This window comes from Littorina saxatilis, linkage group LG9 (genome assembly GCF_037325665.1).
Source record: "Littorina saxatilis isolate snail1 linkage group LG9, US_GU_Lsax_2.0, whole genome shotgun sequence".
Lineage (NCBI taxonomy): Eukaryota > Metazoa > Mollusca > Gastropoda > Littorinimorpha > Littorinidae > Littorina > Littorina saxatilis.
The window spans coordinates 41,263,546-41,289,181 of record NC_090253.1 but is presented as its reverse complement, the minus strand read 5'-3'; the positions used below and the strand labels follow the sequence as shown (position 1 = coordinate 41,289,181).

General features: G+C 42.2%; 1 protein-coding gene across 1 annotated transcript; it reads right to left on the bottom strand.

Annotated features, from left to right (window-relative positions):
- Positions 1-2,852: 2,852 nt before the first annotated feature.
- LOC138976119 (actophorin-like) lies at positions 2,853-17,666 on the bottom strand. The gene is made up of 3 exons (XM_070348945.1): positions 17,266-17,666; positions 9,380-9,521; positions 2,853-5,851 (listed from the first exon to the last, which is right to left on the bottom strand). Exons 1-3 carry the CDS (start codon positions 17,553-17,555, stop codon positions 5,837-5,839), a joined length of 447 nt encoding a protein of 148 aa, XP_070205046.1. The 5' UTR covers positions 17,556-17,666; the 3' UTR covers positions 2,853-5,836.
- Positions 17,667-25,636: the final 7,970 nt, after the last annotated feature.

The window sequence follows — 25,636 nt, the reverse complement described above, 5'->3', positions numbered from 1 at the left end:
TTTAAACTAATTAAATTCTAAGCATAGATGGTGTAGGAAATGTTTTCATGCATGTAAATATTACCTATAAAATATCAGAAGTTGTGAAAGAAACAATTGAAAGTCAGCAGAGACTTTCTACTGAGTTTTGTTAAAATCTCTTAGCAGAACAAAAGAGAGAGAGAAAGAAAAAAAGTGTCCCTTCACAGACTGTGAGACAGCGCTATAGGGGAAATCGGACCCTCCTCGGACGGGACCGAGATTTCAAAGAAAATCTACTACCCCGAGGGGAGAGAGTATCAACAGAGAAATCTAGTCCAGAGGAGGACCATTGTTTTACTTCTGTGACCAGACACGTGTTTCGACACTAATGTGTCTCATCAGTGGTCTGATGGTAGATATGGCGAGAGTTGTCAACCCATGGTATCCAACCAAGAAGTAAACCACTCTTTAAGTGGTAGCTTCTGTGTGACGGGCTCAGTAAACCGGGTTCAAAACAAATCTTCAACGAGAGAAAAAGGCGGTGAAGAGGGTCAAGGCGATTTCAAGTGACCCCACTCACCCCCTGCATGCCGAGCTGGCTGCTCACATCAAAGAGACAACGAAGTTTCAAAGCCAGGACAAACCAGCTCGCGCAGTCATTCCTGCCCTGTGCCATCTGACTGTACTATAAAAGCGCTTGGAGTGCCGTGGGTTAAGAGTGGAGATTTTTCCGATCTCCCAGGTCAACTTATGTGCAGATCTGCTAGTGACTTAACCCCCTTCGTGTGAACACGCAAGCACAAGACCAAGTGCGCACGGAAAAGATCCTGTAATCCATGTCTGAGTTTGGTGGGTTATGGAAACACGATAATACCCAGCATGCCTACTCAACGAAAGCGGAGTGAGCTGACTATGTGTGGGGAACCCAAATGGGCAAACCAGCTCACACGTAACCAGAACATTCTGGAACGCTGAAGAAGGAGTGCTGCCAGGTTCTTTCAGTCATGAATCAAAAAACAAGAAAGGTATGTTGTTGGAATGTTTAATTATTGACAAAACAAAACGTTTGCTTGTGTCTTCCCTGCAAGCGGCTGAACATTTTCTCAGATCTTTCTTCTTCTTCTGCGTTCGTGGGCTGAAACTCCCACGTACACTCGTGTTTTTTGCACGAGTGGAATTTTACGTGTATGACCGTTTTTTACCCCGCCATTTAGGCAGCCATACGCCGTTTTCGGAGGAAGAATGCTGGGTATTTTCGTGTTTCTATAACCCACCGAACTCTGACATGGACTACAGGATCTTTTTCGTGCGCACTTGGTCTTGTGCTTGCGTGTACACACGGGGGTGTTCGGACACCGAGGAGAGTCTGCACACAAATTTCTCAGATAAGTTATGTCTAATTAATGTTCGTCTGTTCTTAAAAGTCCGCTGGGTCGATATATCTAAGGAAATATATGTATATGACGTTTTGTTTTGTCAATAATCAAACGTTCCAACAACATACCTTTCTTGGGTTTTTTATTCTGAATTTTGGAACGTTGGCAGTCTATTTGTATGTGGATTTCTTTCTGTCAAGATGAATCAGTACTGTCAGTAGCACCACTGTGTGTGCATATTATAATTATGCATGTGTGTGAGTGAATAGGTTAATCTGGAACCTCTGCGATGCCATATTGGTCTTTTTATATTTAGTCAAGTTTTGACTAAATATTTTAACATCGAGGGGGAATCGAAACGAGGGTCGTGGTGTATGTGCGTGTGTGCGTGCGTGTGTGTGTGTGTGTGTGTGTGTGTGTGTAGAGCGATTCAGACTAAACTACTGGACCGATCTTTATGAAATTTGACATGAGAGTTCCTGGGTATGAAATCCCCGAACGTTTTTTTCATTTTTTTGATAAATGTCTTTGATGACGTCATATCCGGCTTTTCGTGAAAGTTGAGGCGGCACTGTCACGCCCTCATTTTTCAACCAAATTGGTTGAAATTTTGGTCAAGTAATCTTCGACGAAGCCCGGACTTCGGTATTGCATTTCAGCTTGGTGGCTTAAAAATTAATTAATGACTTTGGTCATTAAAAATCTGAAAATTGTAAAAAAAAATAAAAATTTATAAAACGATCCAAATTTACGTTTATCTTATTCTCCATCATTTGCTGATTCCAAAAACATATAAATATGTTATATTCGGATTAAAAACAAGCTCTGAAAATTAAATATATAAAAATTATTATCAAATTTTTTTTTTTCGAAATCAATTTAAAAACACTTTCATCTTATTCCTTGTCGGTTCCTGATTCCAAAAATATATAGATATGATATGTTTGGATTAAAAACACGCTCAGAAAGTTAAAACGAAGAGAGGTACAGAAAAGCGTGCTATCCTTCTCAGCGCAACGAATACCCCGGTCTTCTTGTCAATTCCACGGGCACTGCCTTTGCCACGGGCGGTGGAGTGACGATGCTACGAGTATACGGTCTTGCTGTGTTGCGTTGCGTTCAGTTTCATTCTGTGAGTTCGACACCCCTGAAGTGATCATACAGATGGTAATTAATCAATTTTGCCAATTGAACAGTAGTTTTGCGACAATGTTATTACCTGTGATGTACCCCTTGTCAGTGCCATGCTGTAGATCACAGATATTGCAAACAATGATCTTGCTTCACAGAAGATGACTGTGCGCTGTCACGGTTTTACACACACACAGTGAGACACTCCTTACATGCAGTGACACACACCAACATATAGATATCTGTGCACACACAAAAATATACATACATGATACAAACACAGTGACATACACACACACACCAACATATAGACATCTGTGCACACACACACAAATATACATACATGATACAAACACAGTGACATACACACACACACAGCATGAGAATGTTTTAAAAATTTATTGCTTCTCTCTGCTCATTACACACTGCTTCGGGCAAAAGAACACTTGCATGTGTACACCTTAATTTAAGAGATATGTTCCCTAACTGGAAAACGTTAATAACCCCAAGTCAACTAACTTCAGTAACAGCTACCTCACAGGTTAGCATCCTACACTTTCAAACGTTATATCCAATCAAAACTAGAACAAAACCTGTGACGAAACTTCACAGCACTGTAAGTACAATGCTTTTAAAATCAATGCATGAAAAAAGGGCAACATACATTTAGCCACCAAAGCAGGGGAATAAATAATCATTACAAAAGTAAAAGTATCTGAGGTGTGGGAGAAATTTAATGCTGTATGCTTGGCTTTGGTGAAATGACAATTTTTTGCAAGCAACAGATTGTTGACTATTTTGGACCTGTGTTCTTGAGCGGTCTGTCATATTGATTGTCACTCATTCATCATCAGAGTAGCAGGGACTGAACAAAACCTGAAAAACATCCGTAACTGTTTTGTCATGGTTTACACAAAAAGAACAGTTACTGTAAACTTAGAAAGATGAAACAACAGTAAATAAGATTTGAAGAAGTAAAACAGAAAACTAAAATACCTCCTCCCTGAAGCTGTATTTAAACACAGAACACATGTTTTTCTTCCTGATCATTTACATAATTCAACGTGCAACTGTTCAATACTTACAGAGACTGAAATATTAACCACAAAACTAACAAGCTTTAATTTTAAATCCCCAGGTATTCCGATGCAGCGCACAACAGGATGGCCACTCTCTGGTTTCGTTATCCACAAACATTTTGATTCACACCGACACTTAATGCCAAGCCACATAAGTACAAATGACCTATGCAGAAACACAAGAGGATATGTACAGAACTTTGATAACACACTAGTCAGAGCTGGACAATGTCGCCTGCATGGTGAAGAAACGAAACTAGTCCAAACTGGAACTTCAAGAGCTGGAAACATAACTTCTAAATAAATTCAATTGTGACTTAAAAACCCACGATTATGTTATATAAATCAACGCGACTAGATACATTTCACACAACTTGACCGCAATAATAAATAAATAATAACTTCAAATGTCTGGTACACAAAACCAAAATCACTAATTTCAATCACACTCGGTGGTATAGTTAAATAGTGAGACACAATTATCTCCCTTCATGTGAAAAATAGTGCTATTCAAGCCTGCTTCACTTGGAGACAAGTTAACATGACACTACATGTATGCTCATAAGCTGATGTTTGTGTTCTCTGGTATGATATCTCTGGTCTTCACTCTACCCTTCTTATTCTTCTTCGTTCATGGGCTTAGATTCCCACGTTCACTCATGTTTTAGCACGAGTGGATTTTTACTTGCACGACTGTTTTTACCCTGCCATTCAGGCAGCATACGCCGAAAGGCACGCTGGGTACTTTTGTGTTTCTATAACCCACCGAACTCTGACATGGATTACAGGATCTTTTCCGTGCGCACTTGGTCTTGTGCTTGCGTGTACAGACGAAGGGGGTTAAGTCACTAGCAGGCCTGCACATAAGTTGACCTGGGAGATAGGAAAAATCTCCACTCTTAACCCACCAGGCGGCAGCGACCGGGATTCGAACTCACGACCTTCAGATTAGGAGGCTGACGTCTTACCACCACGCCCATCCACTCTACCCTCATACACAGCCAACGTCACACTGTAATGTTCAGCTCTGCTGCGCGCACCAAAAGGGGATTAAAGTTGATTCAAGTCCATAGCTGGTACACATTCATCTTGCAGGCATTTGTTGGGTTCTGGTCTTGCATACCAGACACTCAATCTTACCATGCATGTGTGACAAAAGAAAGTGTACAAGTTTAAATACAGATGCCTACAAGAAACATTCATAAATTCAGAGAAGAAAATGCCACTATACTGTACTAGTACACATACAAAAAGGTGATATTGGTTTGTTGTCTTGACTCCTGCAGACTAGATTAATGAGCTTGCTTTTTCTTTACACGTTGAAACAAAAAGTTGTCCTTGTCTAAAGGGGGGAGGGAGACAAGATGGAAGGAACTAGAAAAACAATAGCAATTTCAGTAACAAATTTACACAAATGCTGCTGGCCAAAAATGTGAAACCTCAGATGTGAACACAACGCCCCACAATAAACACAGCACTGAACGCTAAACCAATCATCACAGGTCCAAGTTTTTTCTGTATTCAACAAATAGTCCCAGCAGGTTCTGGAGGTAAACTAGCTGATTAAAACCACTACAATACCCTTAAATTAAACCATTAACTGGCAATGACTGTTACTTGTTTGCAATAAGCAGGTGTGGTTAAATGCACTTCAACTTTGGCTCAAGCATAACGTTAACTTTTGAAATTTCAGTCCTAACACAGCACGGAAATATTAGACAATGATTGCCAATCAATATCTCCACCACAGACACAAAGCACAACCACTTGTAGAAAGGCAACAACTTGTGGTGAGTCAACTTGTAAACACTTCTCTCTAACACAAATTTGTCAGTCAAAAACTCGAAGAAAAATAAGTCAGGTAATGCCAATCACAACTGCCATGCAATCGAAACAGATGGCTCTCAATATCCCTTCCTGATTAAAAAACAAACAAAAAAAAACAAACACCCCTCAAGATAAGCCCTTTACACGTCCACAAGTTCTAACAATAATTGACAAACATGAGAGCAGAGAGCTCGAGCATCTAGGACAGAACCAGGGCCCGACCTCTGAGGGATGATGCAGTGAACGGTGATACACAGTGAGATAATGCTGCTGTGGAAAGGACGAGCATTGGTGACACAGAAAGAAGCCACTACGCCTCCAGTGGCATCATTGTTCGTGTGACAGCCACAGTTGGAACGGGGCTGGTGTCACTGGGGCCTCTGTGTCCAAATACTGTTGGCTGTGAATCCTGCCCCACACCCTCCAAAACTCAGCTCCTTTCCGCTCCTCGGCCCCCCTCACTTAGATCTTGACCAGCTGAAACACACACACACACAAACAAATTAAAATCAATTTACTATGTTGACAACTGAAGCACAGATTCCTTCAAACATGAAAGTCTGTTTCACCGATTCTGCAAAACAAGAAAGTCTGTTCCACTGATTGTGGAACAGATTCTCATTCTGCTTAAAGGTACTGAACTTGTCAAATCCAGGTGCACGGAGCCCCTGGGGCTTTTAGTCATACCTCAGGCAGCTATCCGTTAGAAGAACTACCAAGTTTCATTGACTTGCATCCAAAGAGTCAAGAACTGCGATTTTTTTACGAATTAATTTCGTACTTGGACCCGGCTGGTCTTGGCCTATTTTTTTTATCTAAATTTAGATCAGGTAGATCACCACATCATGCACAAAAAGAAACGTCACCAGCAAACTATGTCAGACGTCATCATGAGTTTGTGTAAAACAAAATGGAGGCCGGAATCACTCAGTTGAATCGAACTCCGACCAAACACCACGTAATAACTAGGTTAATTTATGCACTCGCGTGAACAAGAAACTGTCGAGCTTCACAGATGTCGTCGTTGGGTAGTTTTGGGTTTGTTTTACTACCATAGGAGGATTTTTGAACTGTAAATGCACTCAGCTGCAACAAAAACGCAAAACGAAGGCTGTGAGCTGCACTGTGCCTTTAAGGGTAGAAGCTACCATAAAAATACACTTTTTGTCTCTTCAAGTCATTTGACCACAGCATTCTTGAAACAGAACTGCATGGGTGTTACTGGGAAAAATAAAAAAAACCTGAAAGGCAGGGGTCCAAAATGCTCAAGTTTGAAAGAAAGTTTCTGGACACCGACGAAACCAAATCATAATAAGCAAGATGGCGGCAAATCCAAGGGAGCGAACCGAGAAAGCACGCGAACCGGTGTCAAAAGTCGGATCGGAACCGCTGCTCGTTATTTCAACTTAGCGAAACGAAGCTCTTCTTTTTTCTTTTTTTTGAAAACCCGGAAAACCGGAATTTCCGGCTTCAGATTTTTTCAAAAACCGGAAATCCGGCAAAAGCCGGAAGAGTAACACCCATGGAACTGTTTGTGTTAAAATCTGGTGTGCATTTGCTTCAATGTATGTAAAATAATGGTATATGATCCCAAAGCAATTTGCTTTTATTAGATTGACTTAGTTTATAACTATTAAATAAATAAAATAAGCAAAGCGATGAATCGTAACATGTTAGTTCATGGATGTCAAGCTAATTTCAAAACTATTCATCAGAATGATTTGAACTTTTTGCAGAAATGTTTAACACTATTGTGACTAGCATTGCCACGGCGTTAACGTCCTGCCTGCCCAAGCTTGCCACCAAGAAACTTCCCAAAAAACAGTAACTGTAAAGAAATCTGTCTAGCAAGCTTGAATTAAGTCCAATCACCACCAAATTTTGTGTACTAATTAAAAAATGGATGCCCAGTTCAGTCATGCTATTTATAAGTTTGTCACGCGATTTGTTTTAGCAAAGGGGGGGTGAAAGGGGGATAATTTGTGTTTTTTAACGTTTTTTTGTGTGTGTTTTCTTTTCCACTGCTTTTTTAAAAGTTATTTTTTAACAGAAAGTATTATAAATAATTTTATAACCAAACAAGGTGTAAAACCTATGAATTAGCTGAAATATTGTTAAAATTCTACACAGAAATAAGGAGACAGTACAAAGAAAAAAACAAGCAAATCCCGCATTCACTCACAGCATCCTGACTCAAATGAAACAAAACTGTGACACTCACCAAATGATGTCTAGGTAATCCATATTGAATATAAGTCACATTTTCACAACAAAGTCCCAATTGTACACCTATGAGCATTTCCAAAAGGATTAGGAGGCTCCAGCCATCCATTGTTATCAGTGCTGCCACGCCCCCCTTGCAACTACACGGTTCCAAGATCCATGCAGTACCACCCTACCACGTGTAGTTTGCCGACTCATACTAGCAACAACAGGACTGTTTCTTCCTCAATATCACTGCTATTATCGCTTTCTTGAGGCGAAAACAACACGTCGGAATCATGATCTACAGGATCCTCAAGATCCAACATCCGGAGAATCTCCTCCCGTGACAAGGCTCGCCTTAGATTCATTTTTTTTGTTCGAAAAAACCACTCAAATCTTCTCTAATTTGCACATGGCGAAAGAGCAAGTCACATGTATCAAGGGAAACAACTCAATTTATTGCAAGCTTCAAAAACCGGGAAGCAATCACGAGTCGTGTACCTTGTATGTCTGTTACTCAAATACTCACTTCCCGTCCGTGGGCGTGTCAGCGCTGTTACTAATTTAGTCACCTCCCGTCGCAAAAGTGTTAAGACATGATGATAGATGTTTTGTTCTACAAGCTATGGGCAGAAAAGGTAAAAGTTCAAATCATTCTGATGAATAGTTTTGAAATTAGCTTGACATCCATGAACTAAGGCCAAATAAAAATATATGTTGGTTTAGGGTAACCCGACCGACCCTATTTTTCCCCGCTGACCCTAAAACTTGTTTTCATTTCTAAAAAAAACACACCAACTTTTGGCACATTATGCGAACCATACAGAGACTAAGGGAAGTAACCTCCTTTAAAATCAACTAAATTTAAGGGGGAAAAAAAGCCGACCTACCGACCCTTTCTTTTTTGGTCACGTTACCCTAAACCAACATTATACGTTAACTGGATCTGTGATCCAAACATGGCTTTTGGTCAATCGAGGGCGAGTGGAATAAACTGCCATCGAGATTGACCAAAAGGCATGTTTGGATCACAGATCCAATTAACATATATATCTTGACATTCACTGGTCTTAGGGTTTTTGTTTTCAAAGAAGAAAGAAACTTGCTTGAACACGGACCACTTCTCTGAGCAAAATCAACAAACCTTATCACTCGCATTCCACCTTGAGGTCTCGGCCAACCAAGACTATGGCATACTCGTAGCAAAGCCGCCGAATAGTACCGTAAACCAAGAATAGTGACGTAAGAGAATAGAATGTTGTCTTTTGATTTGGAACGTGACGTGTTTCAGAACTTCTTCTGAACAACTCGGATGGTCTTCTGCGTAGTGGTTGGCACAAGATTCTTTTTCTTCTTTGACAGTTCATCCTCCGATACTGTAGCAAAACGTTTCATCTTTTTTTCACTTTCGAGTATGCGGACGACTGAACTTGACCACTAAAAAGTAGTCCTTTCGGAATCATTACGCCGAGTCTGAACATGAGGTCTGAACATTGTTTTTAGGCAGGATCTAGCTGAAAGCGAGGCTGTTCTTATCTCTGTATACAGTCGAGAGAGAGAGAAATACATGTCGAGACATATATTTTTGTTTGGGCTAACATGTTTCAATTCATCGCCAGTCCTCGTTTGAGAACTCCCCTCTTCTACAACCCAGTTTTCCACATTTTCTACCCATAGTCATAAAGCCCGTAGATTCACCTCCATTTCATTTTCAAGACTTGCACCTCCGTTAAGACGCAATTTTCTAGATGTTTTAAAAGGGGGGTTCCATGGAGTAAAGTGGTAAATAGTGATGCCCACCTTAGCTACAATTTCGTCATGGCAGAGGTCATCTGCGCAGTCGGCCTGGAATTCAGCAGCAGTGTCTGGACAGGCTTTCTTCAGGGCGTCTTTGGAAGAGGCATACAACATCTTTTTCTTGATGGGAATAGTTGATGGAACCCTGTCAAAAAACAAACCACACACAAATGTATTAAAAGCTGACCGTAAATGTTCTGTTGCAACTGCAAGCCATGCTTTATCACACAAACTTTCATTGCTAACCATAGAAATATTCTGTGTCACAGTCACCATCAGATTCAGACCATGCAGTCTACACAAACGTTAAGTGCTTACAAGGGCTCCCCAAAGTGTGTGTCCCGGCGTCCTGTAGCCTAGGCTATACACACTAGAAGCAAAAAGTATGTACTAGAAATTCATCGAGCAGGTCCCACGATGCACTAAACCTGAAAAGAGCGGGTCCCACGACTCATTAAACCTGAAAAGAGCGGGTCACACGACACACTAACCCTGAAAAGAACGGGTCACACGACACACTAATCCTGAAAAGAGCGGGTCACACGACACACTAACCCTGAAAAGAACGGGTCACACGACGCACTAAACCTGAAAAGAGCGGGTCACACGACGCACTAAACCTGAAAAGAGCGGGTCACACGACTCACTAAACAAGAAAAGAGTAGGTCACACGACTCACTGAACAAGAAAGAGTGGGTCACACGACTCACGAAACCTAAAAAGAGCAGGTGACATGACACACTAACCCTAAAAGGACGGGTCACACAACGCACTAAACCGGAAAAGAGCGGGTCACACGACTCACTAAACAAGAAAGAGTGGGTCACACGACGCACTAAATCTGAAAAGAGCGGGTCACACGACTCACTAAACCTAAAAAGAACGGGTCACATGACACACTAACCCTGAAAAGAACGGGTCACACGACTCAGTAAACCTGAAAAGAGCGGGTCACACGACTCACCAAACAAGAAAGTGGGTCACACGACGCACTAAATCTGAAAAGAGCGGGTCACACTAAACCTGAAAAGAACGGGTCACATGATGCACTAATCATGAAAAGAACGGGTCACATGACTCACTAAACCTGAAAGAGTGGGCCACACGACTCACCAAACCTGAAAAGAGCGGGTCGCACGATGCACTAAACCTGAAAAGAGCGGGTCGCACGACGCACTAAACCTGACAAGAGCGGGTCACACGACGCACTAACCAGGAAAGAGTGGGTCACACAACACACCATGCTTTAGTTTATCACACACATCAAAAGACTTGTTCATACTCAACACCCACTTATAAGCTTATATTATGAGTATTGTATTTGCTGACGAAAATCCTCGAAACCTGTCCATGTTAATTGTTCGTTTCTCTGTCACTGGTGAGGACATTTTCACTGTTATCTTGTTCTATAAACTTATAGGTAATTCTGCAAAAAACATACCCCTCTCCCTGACCTCTGAAATTAGTGAAACTACTGTGTACCATTTCTAACAGTAACAGTAACTACAACCTACAAGTGTTAATTTATATTTTACTTACACAACTCTGTAACAGACCTGGGAACCCCTGTTTTGCACTTGAGTATTCTCAAACAACCTTGGCGTATTTACATAAAAATGAGTGTACTCTACACAACATTTCAACATCAACAATTCAAAAATGCTTCTCAAGCGCCAGTTGCAACGTTAATTAAGTGTACAGGTCTATACATTTAAAACAAACGCTTCTTTCAAATGTTTAATGACAAAAGATGTAATCATTGATCAAATGCAGAGTTCTAAAGTTATTTTTAATCATTAGACTTTTCACCAAAGCTCACAAAAACGACAGATATTTATTTCCGGAAAACGTCAAACACAGATCTAGTCCATCATCTACGCACTGAACCGGACGCTAGATCGAGCCTGTGCCAAAACGTGGTCAGCAAGAAGATACCTACCTTTCAAGAATAATTTCTCTTTATGAAAGCAGCAAGTTACTAATAGCACCACTCCTTCTTGAAGTAAACCCTTCAGAGAGATAGTACAGATAATTTCATCAGTTTTTATCAATTGGAAGGTCTTGAAAAGGTTATTAGAATGCCCCAAAATGACAAAATCCGACACTTTCAAAGTGGGACATTTGACACATAGCTACTTCATTGTTTTGTAAGAGCATGTATGCTCATTGGAAATTAAATTTCTTGATTGTATTTCTGAGTGTATTTATAATGAGGATTTGCTCAAATGAGTTTGCACCCAAATCATCTTCGAATATTTATGAAAAATTTGAGTTTTAAAAGTGACGTGTCAACTGTAACGGTTCATGTCCTAAATTTCTCAAATTTAAGACTGCAATTTTCTTGTTTAATTATATATTTGATAGCTTTCAGTACATTAACATCAAGAAAAGAGTCTTTACATTGAAGCCTCATGACAAAAGAAAAACTCAGATGTCATTAGTACACTTATTTTTGAAATTTCAAATATTTTATAATTACTGTTCTTTTCGTTACGATTGACCATTTCCTTATAAAATTCACAATTTGTTTCCTCTCTTTTAAATTACAGTTTAAAATGATAGCTTTTATTCACACCTGCCTGAACAAAACTTAGTTGAAGGGCATATGTAGTTATTTTAGGCTACAAAATAAAATATTTGTACTGTGTCCTCTTCACAGAACCATTACGATTGACATACTGTGTCTTCAGCAGGCCGTTATGATTGACACACAAAAGTCTAAAAATCACCCAAATCAGCATGTGTCTTGCTTCCCCTTTTGCACAATTCCTGTGGTTGGTATTCTTAATGATAATTGAGAAAGATTGATGTCTTGTCACAGCAGTTATTCATTGTTCGGGACATTTTTAATGTCTTCCGGGACATGTTACAGTTGACACACAAAATTTGAAAACTCATCCTGTGTATGTTTCTCCTGGCTCATTTTGTATTCAAACAATAAGTATGAGTTACTTATTACTAATTTTGTCCAAAATTACATTCTTTTTTTTTAAATAAGTGAACAATATGATTTGAAACAAAATTTCATGTCTCGTTACGAGTGACACACAAATATGAGTATCTTAGTAATCAGAATAGAAATCCAACTAAGTTTGGATACCAAAACATTTACAATGCCATAAATACAACATAGCTTCTTAAACTTTTGCTCTGAAACTATTTTTGCGTTTGTGAGAAGAAAATTTTGACTTGTTATGTGTCAATCGTAACGGAAGACACAGTGGTTACGTCATTTTTTTAGTCCAGCAGTCTCAGCTATGTGAGCAATAGCAATATATCCTTAGCTTACAATGCATGTATACATGTATAAAAATGTGATTTTGAGCCATTTAACACTTTATATGAACAAAATATTAAGCATAGTACTGTGTCCTGCGTTACAGCTGACACACATAAATATCAAGCTTTGTCCCGGCATAATCAAAAAGGTATGCCACCAGTTATCTTTTAACTGTCAAAAACAGAATCCTAAAAGTAAAACAGTCAAAATGACTATATTAAATTTGCAAAGCTCTGTTTGCATTCTGAATTTTGCATGTGAATGTCCCATTTCAAGGATCACCTTTTGGCACAGGCTCAGAAATTAATCAAGACTCCAGGCTGTTCTTTACTTAGAACCAAAAAAACCAATGGCATGTTATTGGTAGGTTTGGTTCTGAATGTTGTGGAACGTTGGCAGTTTAGGCCACAAAAAAAAAAGTCTGTTTACGGTAACATAGGCAAAATAAATAGGGTCGGTAGGTCGGGATCTCCCCCCCCCCCCCCCCCCAAAAAAAAAACCCCATATTTTTAAGTCAAACTTTTTTTTTATTACATTTTTCTTTCTTCCCCAAATGCCAAATAAAAGTCTTGGGTCGCGCGAAAAAATAGGGTCGGTCGGGATACCGTAAACAGACTATTTTTTGTGTGTGGCCTTATCTGTTTTGGGATTTTTGTTCCTTACTCAGGAAATGAAGAGTAACACCATTTATCCTACATATATATATATATACATGTGAAAGAGATCACTCATTAGAAAACAATATCGTTCAAACCACATGTGTGTGTATCATGTAAATGAGGTCATGTCAAGCAAGTCTGGCAGGGACCTGTTTTTCCACTGCTTACGATGCCAAAGACAAACGTCATTGCGGAAAATAAATTGCGCTAGCTAATTCCCCTCCCCCTCAATGAATTTTTAGAACACATCACGCTACACTTTCCAGAGTCACGTTTCTTTGCTTTGACGTAAGAGATTATACAAGGCTTTGAAAGAAATCGAGATTTCAAAAGAGACGTCTTCAATTTCGCCGCATCGACTGCGGGACGTTTTGAGTAAAATACACGTAAGTACTGTATGTAGGATAAACAGAATACTACATGGCTTGCTGTGTCGTACCAGATTTACACTCGTTGCTGAAAAGAACGGGTCACACGACTCACTAAACCTGAAAAGAGCGGGTCACACGACGCACTAAACCTGAAAAGAGCCGGTCACACGACGCATAGTTCAATTTAAAAAAAAAAAACTCGTGTAAATCTGGTACGACACAGCAAGCCATGTAGTATTCTCTATCAGACCAACAGAACAGGCACTGATCGGCGCAGTGGTTCAGCACACAGAGGTCAGGCAGCAATACCTCATCAATAAAACTAGCCCTTGTCTCTAAAATGGCAAATGACAGAAGGCACAGAGGAGATGTGGTGCTGATCAAACAACACATGACACCTACCAGTATAGTTAACTGACCATATAAACAATTGCCTACAGTCCACTTGCACAGGACAACAGCCATGCGTTGCTCTGAATCAAAGTGCCCGTTCAGAGAGTAGCCGCTCTGGATGGGTCTATGCAACGGGCTCATAACGATGGAAAGCGCTTCAAGATGGCGACGAAGAAGGCACGAATGCTGTGAGATATGAAAAAAGTTGTACTTCTTAAGGCTAGCAGACGATTCGGTCAGTGAAATCGTCAGACAGAACGTCGTTACGATAGGAAATTTAGCTGGGGTGGTCCCTAAACCTTGAAAAGCGATAGATCCCTCGGGTCACGTCGAAAACCACGCCGAGAAGACAGCGACACGCTATCGCAGTTTAACCACCGCCGCCATCTAGGAATACGAAGCGCGCGCATATTCCAAAGCCGCTTGCTGAGTGCTTCGCGAGCGCTTTCCTGCACTGCCCCGAGAAACGGCTGTCATGCGCACTGCGAGCGCTCTGGGGCAAACCATTTTCTCCCATTTTTGTAGGACTGAAGTTGAGGGTTCCACTGTAAATTAATGGCATTTGCCCTGTTAGTGTTAGTGCTACTGTACTATATCTAACTTATAAAGCTTGTACCTGTGTGTCTGTCTGTGTATTGATGACTAAAGCCTGGTAAAGGCTCTGAAACGGCTGCACCGACTGAGACCACTCGAGTCATGTCATACTCATACTAGGCTACTTTAGGAAAACCAAACCTCAAAGGAGTCGTTAAAAACAGCATATATATAATATAACAGTAGATATCCTATAAGCCATCAAGGATCCTGCCAGTCTGGGCTGGCCAAACTTGGCTCATGTCTCCTTACTTCTTCTCCTTCGTTCATGGGCTTAGACTCCCACGTACACTCGTGTTTTTGCACGAGTGGAATTTTACGTGTATGACCGTTTTTACCCCCACCATTTAGGCAGCCATACGCCGTTTTCGGAGGAAGCATGCTGGATATTTTCGTGTTTTAGTATAACCCACCGAACTTTCTTTATTTATTTGGTGTTTAACGTCGTTTTCAACCGTTCAAGGTTATATCGCGACACCCACCGAACTCTGACATGGATTACAGGATCTTTTCCGTGCGCACTTGGTCTTGTGCTTGCGTGTACACACGAAGGGGGATAAGCCACTAGCAGGTCTGCACATAAGTTGACCTGGGAGATCGGAAAAATCTCCACACTTAACCCACCAGGCGGCCGCGGCCGGAATTCTTACTATATCGTCACTGTCTTTCTCTGCGTCATGACGTTTGTGGCGTCATTGTCGAGTGCTAACAGCTAAGCTTCAGCTGGACAAGTTTCGGTCACTCAAGGCTAGCCAAGAATATGTCCTTCTCTGCGCGTTTTCGTGTCTGTGTTTGACAGTGTGTATTACTATTTGTGTGCATGCGTGCATGCCAACCATAATTTCAAATTTACGAAAAGGTATAAACTATAATGAATTGAAAAGTATTACCTTGACCAGCATGACTGGAGCAAGTGAGTGTGACCCTGACACTAGCTCTACTCTCACTGATTATACAGTCGAACCTGTTCATAACAACCATCCACCAAAAGGGGTCATCAGAGACAGGTGGTCGCTAGGGTAAGGTGAATTTTATAGAAAAAACCTTGTCGGGGATCTTGTGGGCTTGTTGTTGCGGGCAGGTGGTCACCTGTTAAGGGGTAGGTGCAAGGGCAGGTTGTACTACATATCACAGGGCAGTGGAACCCCCTTTTTAAGACCCCCCCTTTAAGACCTTGTTTTCTCAGGCTTTCTCATAACCTCTGTGAAAATTTACCCCCATTTAAAGACTCCCTCCTTTTTAAGACTTGATTTTCTTAGATTTTGGGGGGTCTTAAAAGGGAGGTTCCACTGCCACTGTAAATAATCACTTATCACTGTATTACTATGAGAAGACTACACTGCTTTCCTCAGATTTATCTAGAACTAATACAAGACAAAACATTATGATTAACTATTTGAATTGTATCAAGGTTGAAACCCATGAAAGGAATCAGGAACAAGAATTGACCATGCAAGAAATATAACTTAAACTAGGCAGTTACTGGTGTTGGCTCTACACAGTACACTACTGTACATACACAGGCAAGTTAGTGAAACAAATAAAAATTCTCTGAACACTTGTTTGCAGGGAACCTGTCAGATATATATATCAATTTATCAAAGATTAAAATTGTAGGAATACACTTGGTGAATTCAAGATTTTTAGAAGCAATCCGGTTCAGCCATTCTATGCTTTACGACAGGGAGGCTACTCTCTCTGCGGCTTTGCAGTCGTAACTGTTTCTGGGATTCTAATGTCATGCCTCATTGACGCTGTGATGACTTGGCCGTTCTGTGACGCAAAGGAGTTATTGCCCCTGTCCCATTGTTTTTTGATTCTGTTAAATGAATTCCTTATTAAGAGGATTTGACTTAAAGACAGAAGACAGAAGGCTCACAGTTTTCTTATCTCAGAAAAATTTGAATTGAAGATCTTGACAGGATTGACGAAAAAAGACAGCCGAATAGAAAAATGCCATGATGGAGACAAACATGAAGTTGTGATGTAACCTTAGTGTGATGGAACAGAATTATGTTATTCTGGCGTAACCATAGAATACCTGAGCTGGATCACAGTGTAACTTACACCCTCAACAACAACAAAAGGCCTAACCCTGGCTACTGCATTCTGCAAGATACTTGGGTCATTCAATTGCTAATGATTGTTGACCTCATAGTACAGCTAGCAAAGTCAGGACTTAAGAGCTATTCGCGGTCATTGCACTTTGCAGATCTCACACAGCCAGGTGTGAAAACAGAAGCACTTGACAATGATAGCTGTCTTGGTACCGCTACTTTGCTTAATCCGGAAGTAACGGGTCAAGGCCCCACCCCCTGCCATGTGACACCCCACTAGCGACGGCAGTTGTAAATCACTAAATGTAATGCAGGAGCACTCCTCACGAGTTCCAGAGGTCGCATTTAAGACATTAAGGCAGTGCTAAATAAAACTAACAAGCAAACAGAACTTTAAAATAAAACTACTACACCGTTCACACATATATGTGAAAACGCGGCACACCGGCCTCTCTCCTCGCCTCTAACTTCTATCCCGAAGTTAGTAAGTTTTACTAGTAACAAAGCAAATAGGTTGAGAAATCTAAACACTCACCACATCACAAGAATCAGCTTCGAACACTTTCGATGTTCCTTTTCGAAAGGATAGTCATATATCATGTATCGACCATCGTCTGATGGCAATTCACGAATAACGTCCATGAAATGGGCCGGTTCTTCCATGTCCATGCGTTCTGAAGTTCCCATTTTCTCGTCGTCGACCACGATTTTTTTTAAATCATCACTAATTCTTAGCACAGCGTACCGAAGCTTGTCCTTACCATGCATTTTCACTAGCTGGTAAATGTTCTTGGCACAATCATCAACAGCTACACCGGATGCCATGGCGAAAACTCCTGTAAGAGAGGAGTCGACGAACTCGACGAAAGTAAGAAAAAGTGTGTGTGAGCAAAATGGATGTGCGAGTTTCAGAGAACGAGGCTCAGCAGGTCATGTGACGGGGGGGAGGTTCCGTTGCAGTAGCTTGGTGCACGCGCCTTTTCCGCAACTTTCACAAGCTCTTCTTGACTTACGTTTTTAAAAAGTTCTAGCACAGAAGTAAAACTGTCATTGCGGGCTCTTCTCCTGCATACTAGGAAAACGTTCAGGTCTACCTGCTTTATACACTTTCAAGAAAAAGAATGGTTACTGTGACCGTATAACCATGACTGGCAGCCAAAAATAGTTCCCTCACTGAATTAATTTTGCGGAGTAGAGTCGATGCCGATCCATATTAGTAGTACAACTTTGTGTTGACCATAAAAGGTAACAGTAGTCTACATAATATAATATGAATTTATGTCAAATGTTTTTTTACGACGTAACGTGTGCTTCTACTCAATTAGTACGAAACAATTGAAAACGGTAAGCACTGACACAGCCTTTCTTTCTTTATCAGTTTTGACCAAGACCAGCCGCTGTGCCTATCACCCAATACAGTAATCGTTTGTTGTCTTTTTGAGTCAGTTAGTTGTTTTTCCATCGCACGTTTTGGTTCATGAAGTCACGGTGGCGCACGGCTAACCACAGAGGTCATCATTTTTTTTCCCTCCCGGTCCACTCTCTGTGCTTGTGCTTATACCCCCATTCCACACAACCGTTCTAGGTCCCGTTCCCGTCACACTACCGACCAAGGACGGCTGCCCACAGAATAGAAATAGAACAGTTCTATATGTATTCTGTGCGGCTGCCACAACAATGGAACGGAAGCTAGAACGGATGTGTGGAATGTGGGTATGACAACTCAGTGTGTGAGAGCCTACCCGCGTCACGGGTTACCCGTTGTTTGAAGGTTCCTCAGTTTAACGATCCAAGCGTTCCGTTACCGATGGGTTAAGGTTCCATTACCGTTCATTCTGATCGGGAGGAGAACGGCTAACATTTTGAACATGCAGCCCAAACTATGTCAACCGTCCCTTCCGGCCCTACCGTTCAAAGCAGTTCCGTTAACGATCATTTACGTTCCATTGCGGTTCCCAGTCCCGATCCCTCCCGTGCCCGCACCGTTCCTTGGTCGGCACGGGAACGGGACCTATGGAACTGTTGTGTGGAATGGGGGTATTAACGGGAAAACGCAATTTTCATTATTGTTTTTAACTTTCTGAGCTTGTTTTTAATCCAAACATTGCATTTGTATAGTATGTTAATATTCAAGAGAAGATAAAAAAAAGTACAGTGAAATATAATGACATAATATTTGCGTCTTGTACCGAACATTCGATGATAATGACAACTTTAATGTTTGGAATGAGCCCAAAATTTCAATTGAATTGATGGAAAAAATGAGGTCACGACCGAGTGTAGCCTTGACGACTTTTATAAAAAAAACTAAAAAAAAACACAGACATGACGTCATTTAAGGCATTTATCGAAATAAATATTCAATAGGAAAACACGTCTTAAATATAACCTAGAAGAATTTACATGTTAAGTTTGGTAAATATCTTTCTGTTACTTTTCATGGAATTGCTCTACACCTGCACTTGCAAACACAGGATATAATTTGCATACAACGAGTTCGAGTTTTTATTGAGCACATTTTCTACGAAAAAAAGGACATATTTATATATTTTCTTTAAAAACACACATCCGACACACACACACACACACACATGTACACACACACTGACCACACACAGTGACACACAAAGTGACACTGACACACACGCGCGCACACACACACACACACCCACACTGACACTGACAGTGACAAACGGCTGACACTGACAGACTGACACTGCCGACCGATTGTGCCACATGTGCGCTCGCGGTAGTGACAAAGCGTCAGTTTAGAAACAAGTTTACAGTGTCACCGGTGACCTATACCCATTTAACATTCAGTTAGCAACCCTGGCGCGCAGACAAAAGCAGATAAAACTGATTCCCTTTTCAGTCCTACATTGCCCGTGTTTCAGTTGCAAACAGGTTTTCGCTCACAACGTTTCCTGGATCATTCGCTTTTTTGTGCAGTTCGCGAGAAGAAGAAAAAGACACACACAAAAATAGGAACAAGAAAGAGATGGACAAACTCAATTTTTCTCGGAGTCCGTAGAACGTAGCCGAAAAAAAGTTTTAAAAAATTAGGGCTAATTCGGAGATAGGGAACCGCTCTTACCAGTGACGTATCAAGCTGCACTTTGGCATGCCAAACTTTTGAGGCCTAGTCAGGGATATGGTGTTTGTGGAGTAGAACTTGAACTCGCTCAGTTTACTCTCTTCTCTCAAGAATATCTTCAATCTTGTGTCAGTCCCCGCCTTTACCCACTCAAGCTAATATCTAAACCGACCATACAAAACTTTTTAAACTTTCCAGGAAGAGGAAGGACAACGTTTGGTATAAATCGGTTTCCGTGGTTTTAAAACGGACTCCTTGGAAGACCCTAGCACACAACTTGCGTCGGCAAAATGCGTCAATCCAAAACGTTCTGTTTCAGTCGGGAATGTGTTTCGCTGTGAACTACGCCGTGGGATAAGATAGGATACGACAGCACGCGAATGCTCAGAGCAAGTTCGTCGTTGCTATCAGCTAAACTCTTGACTCGAGGAAAGGGGCATGCAGAACGGATAGCAAGGGTTATGCCTCTTGAACTTCTATGTCCGAATAAGGAATTTACTTTTTTTGGTACCTAGCATTCGATTGGTCGGGTTTGGGGATTATCTCTCTAAAAATAGAACTTAGCCATCGTTACTGCTCTCATCCGTGTAGGGTGGGTGCCTCTTTCTAACACCATTTGGAACGCTTGTATTATTATAACGACAGGGCGCAAATGACCAAACTTAGTATGTTACGCTTGATCGTCTGCAGGGCGAGTGTTTCAAGTTCTTGATACGGTAGCGGTTTACACGGGGTCACGTTATTAGGGTCCGTCAGTTCCGCGCAAGTCTAAAGTTAGTAGGCTTTCTGTACCGCGTTGGCCTGCTGACAGGAGAATTATGACTAATCAAGGCTGCAGCCGCTGCACTCACAGGTATGCAGCACTGCCCTCCAATGTAAAAGTATAGATGCCTCCCTCGCGCCTTTTACCTAGTTCCACCACGCAAAACTGAGTCAGACGCCTGAGTGTTTCATTCTGCAGACCAGTGTCCATGTCTTTATGCCTGTGCATGTGGCCTCTTTTTATCAGCAAAGAAGTCCATTTTTAAGCCGGTTCAGCCTGGTTATACTTACTGACTGACTCAAGTTAATGGCCCAAACACTGATCTGACAGTTACACGTTAAAGGCGCGAATTTCCCTTTGACGTCGATAATTGACGGTTAAGTATTAAATATGCCGTATTTGAGTGATGAGGTGGTAGGCCTACTGATGCATTCCGCAGGGAGTTTGTATCATCGATCGAAGGTGTGAAGTCAGTCCGGCAGTGCGTTTGAGTCAGTGCCGTCAGTCAGTGACCGTGTCACAGTCCGTGTCAGTGTCACAGTGTGTGTGTGTGTCAGTGTGTCAAAGTGTGTGTGTGTGTGTGTCTGTCAGCCTGTGTGTGTGTCTGTGCGCGCGTGCCAGTCGGCCGTGTGAGTGTGTGTGTGTGTGTGTGTGGGGCGGGGATATAGCTCAGTTGGTAGCGCGCTGGATTTGTATTCAGTTGGCCGCTGTCAGCGTGAGTTCGATCCCAGGTTCGGCGGAAATTTATTTCACAGAGTCAACTTTGTGTGCAGACTCTCTTCGGTGTCCGAACCTCCCCCCGTGTACACTACATTGGGTGTGCACGTTAAAGATCCCACGATTGACAAAAGGGTCTTTCCTGGCAAAATTGCTTAGGCACAGTTAATAATTGTTTACCTATACCCGTGTGACTTGGAATAATAGGCCGTGAAAGGTAAATATGCGCCGAAATGGCTGCAATCTACTGGCCGTATAAAATTTCATCTCACACGGCATCACTGCAGAGCGCCTAGAACTGTACCCACGGAATATGCGCGATATAAGACTCATTGATTGATTGATTGATTGATTGTCAAAGTGTGTGTAGGCGAACAATGCCGCGGACTCAGTTGACTATCTCTCTCACAAACACTGATTTTGTTAATCTGATCAGTGCGAGTAAGTCATTCATAGATTGTCAGTGTCAGTCAGTACCACTTGAAGGACTCGAGATTATCCTGAGAGAGGGGGGGGGGGGGGGGGGGGGGGGGAGAGAGAGAGCGAGAGAGAGAGAGAGAGCGAGAGAGAGAGAGAGAGAGAGCCTGAGAGAGAGAAAGAGAGAGAGAGACTCGGAGAGAGAGAGTGAAAGACTGAAAGAGAGACAGAGAGGGAAGGATGGAGAGAAAAACTGAACTTGGCAGAGAGAGAGAGAGAGAGAGAGAGAGAGAGAGAGAGGCGGGAAGGAGGGAGGCCGGGGAGAGAAACAGAAGGAGGAAGAGAGAAAGAAAGAGAGTGACAGACAGATAGACAGAAAGATAGACAGAGGAAGAGACTGAGAGAGACAGGCAACCAGACAGCCAGGCAAAGAGAAGGGGGGGGGGGGGGATCAAAACAGTATCTCTGTATTCAAGCCGGCAGATCATTATTGGCACAAGCGCCACTGACATTCTTTCTTTCTTTATTTGGTGTTTAACGTCGTTTTAATTTGCCACTGACATAATTATTTAGTTCTGTTCAGGCGTTGGCCGCGACGATTATGGTTTGTTAATGATGATGACTGATGATGATGATGATGATGATGATGATGATGATGATGATGATGATGATGCCGACGACGACGATAAAATAACGACGACACCAATGTGTATTGTTTATAATGACGACGACAAGAAAGACGAAGATGATGATTAATTCTATATTGATCAAGATAAGGTGACGATGATATTCACTGATATTTCTCACTCGTAGAGCACTGTAATACACCACAGCTGCGATACCCCCCCCTCCCCCCTTCTTCCCCGTTCTCATCCGCCCCCCCCCCCCCCCCCCCCCAACGACCACTTTCCCCCCTCCCACATTCAGTTCGGTGTAAAGGCACTGTCTCGCTCCTTCCCATGGGCTGAAACAGCTCGAATCACCATTTCAGATCTGCCCTGGCTTTTACGAAAAATAAGACCGCCCATACCTTCACTTGGACACATACCAAAAATTAAGATTCTGACTATTTTCTGTTCAAAGTTGGAATTAAAATAAATTATGATTTCAAGTTTTTGTTCCATTATGCACAGGAATGTAGGTATGTGACCAAGTGGAAGGATGGCCTGATCCCATGTAAAAGCCTTGCAGGATCTGAGATGGTGATCAAACTGAAATCGTTTATACGGGAAGGCCTGCGCCTTTAGTCACATATCCATATCAATCGACTTTCTGACAGGTGTAGGGTGTCTGCGTGATGTTCCGTTCACTATATTATCCTGAATTTGCCCCTTACGGCGTTGTCCTGTTTTTACATGCAAAGAAAAAGCTCAGAGGTACCCGTCATGGGCAGAATATACTTGCGCAGTTTCAGCGGCACAGACGACGCACGGCCTATTATCTGTGCCGCGATAGTGATTATGACGAGTACTTGGCCTGTTTTCCTTTCATGCAACGTGTTGCGGGCTGGGATAAGCTGCAGTGCGTCGTCGGTCCTGCTGAAGTTACATACACTCTTCAAAACAAGTTAAGGATAACCTTTTTTTACAAGCACGCCACACAAACAGACAAGACCGAATTCTTTCATTTAAATTTTTTTTATATAAGTGAACAACCAAGGAGTATAATGACAAACAAAGCAAAGATCGAACGCGGCAGCGACAATTTAGCTAGAGTGTGTCAAACGTGACAACCCTCGAAACTGAATGGAATTCACAACAATGTGAATCAGTGTCAATAACGCGTGTGCCCTCCGTTGTGTGCCAGGCAATCAACACATCGTTGGCGCATGGAGTGAATCAGGTTGCATATGAATGCTCTGGGAACTCCATTCCACTCCTGCTGGAGCCATTGCAGCAGTTGACCCAGATTGGCAGGAGGAGGGAGATGTTGCTGTACCCCGGCGACGACAAAGCTCGTCCCACATGTGCTCTATGGGGGTTCAGGTCCGGACTGTTGGCTGGCCACAGCATCCTGTTGACCCTGGCCTGCTGGATGAAGGTGTTTACAGCTGCAGAGCGATGGGGATGTGCGTTGTCATCCTGAAGAATCGCACGAGGGCCGATCGCTTGGAGGGCTGGAACGACCAGGGGTTGCAGGATCTCATTCTGGTAGCGGACACCGGTCAAGTTGCCCACTACATGGTACAGAGGCGTCCTTAGACGTGTGCTGATTCCTCCCCAAACCATCACAGAGCCTCCGCCAAAACGCTGTCGTTCCAGAACAGCGCCTTCTGCGAAGCGCTCTCCGCGACGCCTCCACACTCGGATGCGACCATCAGCAGGTTCCAAGCAAAAGCGGGACTCATCTGTAAACAACACCTGAGCCAACTGCTGGCGTTGCCACCTCATATGTTGAGTGCACCAGGCTCGGCGAGCTGCTCGGTGATTAGCAGTCAGGGTTGTTCCTCGGACTGGAAGCCTTGCACGCAAGCCAAAGTTGTGTAAGCGGTTTTGGGTCGTCTGACCACTAACAACAGTGCTGGTGGTAGCTTGTAGGCGTTGCCTAATGTTGTTTGCCGTAGCCATTCTTTGTTGCATGGCCTGCCTCTGAATGAAGCGATCCTCTCTTTGTGTGGTGACTCTGGGCCGACCAGAACGTTGTCGCTCCTGCACTCTTCCAGTTGCGTGGAATCTCTGTTTTAGTCTGATGATGACAGAGGGAGCCACTGCAAGCCTCTGGGCCACTTGCCTGGCAGCAACACCGTCTTGTTGCCATCCTATTGCCCTTCCTCTATCCAAATCGCTCAGTTTTCTCGAATTCGTGGGGGCATGTTGCTACTGTGCATAATTGCGTCAGCGTGTCAACCTTTAAACACAAGCAGGTGAGCGATGTTCATAGCCAGGACCCTGTTGTAGCACGTGCATCACAACCTTTTGCCTTGGCATGCGTTCCGCAAATTTCATGGGGCTATAAAAAAACCACCCTTTTCTTCCAAAATGCAGAAGCTTTTGAGAAGTCCCACAAAGGGAAATAACTCTGCCTGCCAAACAAAATTCTAGGTCAAGACTCATTGTTCATTTGTTAATTCAAACACATTAATCTTTTAATCATTATGTCGATGTTTAATTTTTTGGCAATTTTTTTATAATTAGATCCGTTTTTTTCAACCGATCCTTAACTTTTTTTGAAGAGTGTATGTGAGCGGAGCCCCTTACGAGAGCCCGCGGGATGCTGCTGTCCGAGAGTAAACGAGGGTCATTGCATGAGGGCATCCGCAAATACACTCGCGCCGACGTTTTTAAAATGTATTTCAGTCTACAGATTGTCAAAGTGTATCGCAGCTCTGGAAGAATCATTCGAGGAAATGGCATGATCAAATTAAGAATGAGCTGTGCGATAATATGACATTCTAAGGACTTTCTGAACAGCATACGTAGCTAGTCAAACTGACTCTCCCTATAATAAAATGTTAGCTAGTCAAACTGACTCTCCCTCTAATTGTCAAATGTTCACGTTGTAAGCTGGGATTTGCGTGGAAAGTGTGCGTGTGGGATCAGACCCGCAACGACTTGAAGTGATTGATAGCACTTGACTTTTCCACTCCGCACAGTCCCTGACTAAATGACTCGACTTGACACTACAGGTGTCTGAACCTACCTGTAATAAGTAATTCAATTTCCCAAGGCTAAATATGATTTTAAATCGTTCATTACAAATCTTTCAAAGACTGAATGACTGTAGAACACAGCAGTGTGAATCTACCTGTACCCAAGCTAGATATTTTGAAATTCAGTTTTTATTTAAAAAAAAAAAAAAATCAGAAGCATGAGTGTCTCTCGCGAATGAATGGAAATTATGCGTACGTTTTAAATAAGAGCGAATATTAAAGATAACAGTGACAACATCGCGATGTATGAAACATATTTGTCCGGT